This window comes from Haematobia irritans, chromosome 3, assembly GCF_050003625.1.
Source record: "Haematobia irritans isolate KBUSLIRL chromosome 3, ASM5000362v1, whole genome shotgun sequence".
Classification (NCBI taxonomy): Eukaryota; Metazoa; Arthropoda; class Insecta; order Diptera; family Muscidae; genus Haematobia; species Haematobia irritans.
This window is the reverse complement of record NC_134399.1, coordinates 142,897,644-142,902,229: the sequence shown is the minus strand read 5'-3', so window position 1 is coordinate 142,902,229 and position 4,586 is coordinate 142,897,644. Positions and strand designations below refer to the sequence as shown.

Sequence of the window (4,586 nt, the reverse complement as noted above, 5' to 3'; positions counted from 1 at the left end):
TGTGTTGATTTGAAATTTATAGCAAATTGTTAGTAATTTGAGGTCGCTGAATCCAAATCTGCACTTGGTTTTTTTCTATCAGCTCGATTATTCGAGATATACCGTTATATTAAAAATTAAGGCACTTCCGCTACATATATTGGAATAACTTGAAAACGGTTCAACATATTAAATTAGAAAAAAAATCCCTAATAATATTCTCTTCAAGCCGTCTTTATATAGTTTTTCAATTTTCCAAGTAGTTTTAGAGATATCATTCAAGTTTTGAAAAAAAAAAATTTTGTTCTTGAAAATTTCCTAAAAAATAAAAATTACTGAATTGATATAAATCGCGATTTCCATACAAAAATAACATTATCTAATGTGCAAGTGTTTGTATGTAATAAGTTAGTTTTTTTAATGGTTCTGTTGATTGAGAACTGAATATCGTTTTTAAGGTTATTTGCACCCAAAGAAAAAATACTTTCCTCCGGAACGAAATTTTAGACAAACGAAATTCCCATTTGATGTAAATTATTTTCTGTAATAGCAGATAAACCCGAATTTATGGCAAATGATTCAACGATTGTCTTTTATATTTTTTATTTCTTTGTAAAGAAAAATTTTTAACGTTAAAAGAAAAATTTGTTTGTGTAAAATTCCATTCCTCAGAAAAGAAATCTCTTCTTTCAGTGTGGGAAAATATCCTAACTTCAATTCTCCGCTTCTTTGGTTCGGAATAAATACCAACATCAGAGAACGATAAAATCTTTAGAACCGGGCTGTAGCCAATTCGAACAAAACTAAATTGATTCTAAAATTTGGTGTTATTTAAGATATTTTTTTTTTCTTTTGAACAATAAAGTTAAAAAAAAAACTTTATTCATATTCATATAAACCACCCTGCACATAATCGATATTCTCATACTAGATATTTTAATTTAATTTTTAGAAAATATTTATATCATTTTATTCTGTCTAAATAATCGCTTAAAACTAAATAACAACTTAATGCCACATATTTAACAATCTTATGTGGATAATGTCTATTCAGTTTTTAGTATGTGCTGCAAATCTCGAACACATTCCATTGTCTCATCCATACCATAGCTGTAACGCAATTGACGTAGTTTATCCTTGCTTAGACCCTGGCCAAGTAATTGGCTTTCTGCTTGTCCGATCAGATCCTGAATGCAATTGAACATTTGAGAGCTTTGTATAAGCTTTTGGGTCATATATTTGTGGCGATATTTCGTTTTGGCTTTTCTTATTTTATTGTTGAATCGTGAACGTCGACATGCCTCAGAACGTTGTCGTATAAGCTTCTGTTGCTCCGGTGGCAAGTTTATTTCCTTTTCGACTATTGTAGAAGTCCTTCGTTCAAATGTGATGGGATTTTCTGCCAACATTTCTTCAACATATTGCTGTTCTTTCCTTGAACAATTTTCCTGAATGCGTTTCATTTCTATGTTGACCATATCATTGATATGCTGGGGATTTATATAGCCAGGCATTTCCGTTAGATTTTGAGTTGTGAAATAGGGCGATAGGGATGTATAGACTTCATGTAGCATGTTCTTAGTTGTTGATGAAGCCATTTGTTCCATGTTCTATGTGAATTGTGATTTGCTTCTTTTCGGTTTGACTGATGTGTTCAGAATGTGTGTTCTCATCCTCCTGACGGGGTCCTTTTATACTAAATGCATAATTAGTACCTGGGCAATTTTGTTCATCCCCTTTGTTCATTTAACATATTGCAATTTTTAGATGGTTACCCTTATCTATGCATATTACTACCTTCTCTTGTCCATCACTAAATAGGCAATATGTTACGTAGGTATTTATTATTTTTACTATTGGCGCGACAACCTTCCATCAATTACTAACAGGTCATTCATAGTTTTCCATTAGCAAAAATTATTGTATAAAATAATGGAAAAATAATCATTAAACTGAATGGTGTAATGCAAGACAAGGCAACTAGAGATGAATAGGTAGGAAATAAAAAAATATTGACTCGAATCGAAGTTATTAAAAAGTCTGACAAATCCATGGCAAACATTGTGTTTTGTCTTATTATGAAGTCGTTTTGTCTTTATAGTTAAGTGATTCGACCTAAAAATGGGTATCTAAATATGAAAGAACATTTTGTTTGACTAAGGCCAACGTGACTTTAATAATTCTGAAATATTCTTCAAAATTAATCAGTCTTTAATTTTTGTGTCTTGATTATAAACAACCTCTCAAAAATGAGGAAAAAGCCTGAAGCAAACGACTAATTTAAAATGTGTTTCCTAACATTTTTATACCCTCCACCATAGGATGGGGGTATATTAACTTTGTCATTCCGTTTGTAACACATCGAAATATTGCTCTAAGACCCCATAAAGTATATATATTCTGGGTCGTGGTGAAATTCTGAGTCGATCTAAGCATGTCCGTCCGTCCGTCCGTCTGTCCGTCTGTCCGGCTGTCCGGCTGTCCGTCCGTCTGTGGAAATCACGCTAACTTCCGAACGAAACTAGCTATCGACTTGAAACTTGGCACAAGTAGTTGTTATTGATGTAGGTCGGATGGTATTGAAAATGGGCCATATCGGCCCACGTTTACGTATAGCCCCCATATAAACCGATCCCCAAATTTGGATTGCGGAGCCCTCCGGAGCAGCAAAATTCATCCGATCCGGTTGAAATTTGGTACGTGGTCTAAGTATATGGTCTCTAACAACCATGCAAAAATTGGTCCATATCGGTCCATAATTATATATAGCCCCCATATAAACCGATCCCCAGATTTGACCTCCGGAGCCTCTTGGAGGGACAAAATTCATCCGATCCGGTTGAAATTTGGTACCTGATGTTAGTATACGGTCTCTAACAACCATGCAAAAATTGGTCCATATCGGTCCATAAATATATATAGCTCCCATATAAACCGATCCCCAGATTTGACCTCCGGAGCCTCTTGGAGGAGCAAACTTCATCCTACCCGATTGAAATTTGGTACGTGGTGTTAGTATATGGTCTCTAACAACCATGCAAAAACTGGTCCATATCGGTCCATAATTATATATAGCTCCCATATAAACCGATCCCCAGATTTGACCTCCGGAGCCTCTTGGAGGGGCAAAATTCATCCGATCCGTTTGAAATTGGGTACCTGATGTTAGTATACGGTCTCTAACAAGCATGCAAAAATTGGTCCATATCGGTCCATAATTATATATAGCTCCCATATAAACCGATCCCCAGATTTGAACTCTGGAGCCTCTTGGATGAGCAAAATTCATCCGATCCAATTGAAATTTAGTACGTGGTGTTAGTATATGGTCTCTAACAACCATGCAAAAATTGGTCCATATCGGTCCATAATTATATATAGCTCCCATATAAACCGATCCCCAGATTTGACCTCCGGAGCCTCTTGGAGGAGCAAAAGTCATCCGATGCGGTTGAAATTTGGTACATTTCGTTAGTATATGGCCTCTAACAGCCATGTAAAAATTGTGAAATTTTATTACTATAGAAAGTCTTGTCAAAATTTCATTTCTATAGAAAGTTTTGTAAAAAGTTTATTTCTATAGCAATGTTTGTCAACATTTTATTTCCATAGAAAATTTTGTCAAAATTTTATTTCTATAGAAAATTTTGTAAAAAATTTATTTCTGTAGAAAATTTTGTCAACATTTTATTTCTATAGACAATTTTGTCAACATTTTATTTCTATAGAACATTTTGTCAACATTTTATTTCTATAGAAAATTTTGTCAACATTTTATTTCTATAGAAAATTTTGTCAACATTTTATTGCTATAGAAAATTTTGTCAACATTTTACTTCCATAGAAAATTTTGTCAACATTTTATTTCTATAGAAAATTTTGTCAAGTTTTTATTTCTATAGAAAATTTTGTCAAAATTTTATTTCTATAGAAAATTTTGTCAAACTGAATTATATACGTATTTAATCGGCCTTTTTATACCCACCACCATAGGATGGGGGGTATATTAACTTTGTCATTCCGTTTGTAACACATCGAAATATTGCTCTAAGACCCCATAAAGTATATATTCTGGGTCGTGGTGAAATTCTGAGTCGATCTGAGCATGTCCGTCCGTCCGTCCGTCCGTCTGTTGAAATCACGCTAACTTCCGAACGAAACAAGCTATCGACTTGAAACTTGGCACAAGTAGTTGTTATTGATGTAGGTCGGATGGTATTGCAAATGGGCCATATCGGTCCACTTTTACGTATAGCCCCCATATAAACGGACCCCAAAATTTGGCTTGCGAGGCCTCTAAGAGAAGGAAATTTCATCCGATCCGGCTGAAATTTGGTACATGGTGTCAGTATATGGTCTCTTACAACCATGCAAAAATTGGTCCACATCGGTCCATAATTATATATAGCCCCCATATAAACCGATCCCCCGATTTGGCTTGCGAGGCCTCTAAGAGAAGCAAATTTCATCCGATCCGGCTGAAATTTAGTACATGGTGTTAGTATATGGTCTCTCACAACCATGAAAAAATTGGTCCACATCGGTCCATAATTAATATAGCCCCCATATAATCCGATCCCCGGATTTGGCTTGAGGAGCCTCAAAGA

The 4,586-nt window shown here is 34.8% G+C and overlaps 1 protein-coding gene across 1 annotated transcript; it reads right to left on the bottom strand.

Annotated features, from left to right (window-relative positions):
• Positions 1-1,025: 1,025 nt before the first annotated feature.
• LOC142231225 (protein sisterless A-like) lies at positions 1,026-1,586 on the bottom strand. The gene has a single exon (XM_075301842.1). The coding sequence runs from the start codon at positions 1,584-1,586 to the stop codon at positions 1,026-1,028; it is 561 nt and encodes a 186-aa protein (XP_075157957.1).
• Between the last annotated feature and the right edge of the window lie 3,000 nt (positions 1,587-4,586).

Bases quoted from the DNA above. Each gene is read 5' to 3' on its own strand.
- LOC142231225 (XM_075301842.1), bottom strand. From the start codon at position 1,586: ATGGAACAAATGGCTTCATCAACAACTAAGAACATGCTACATGAAGTC.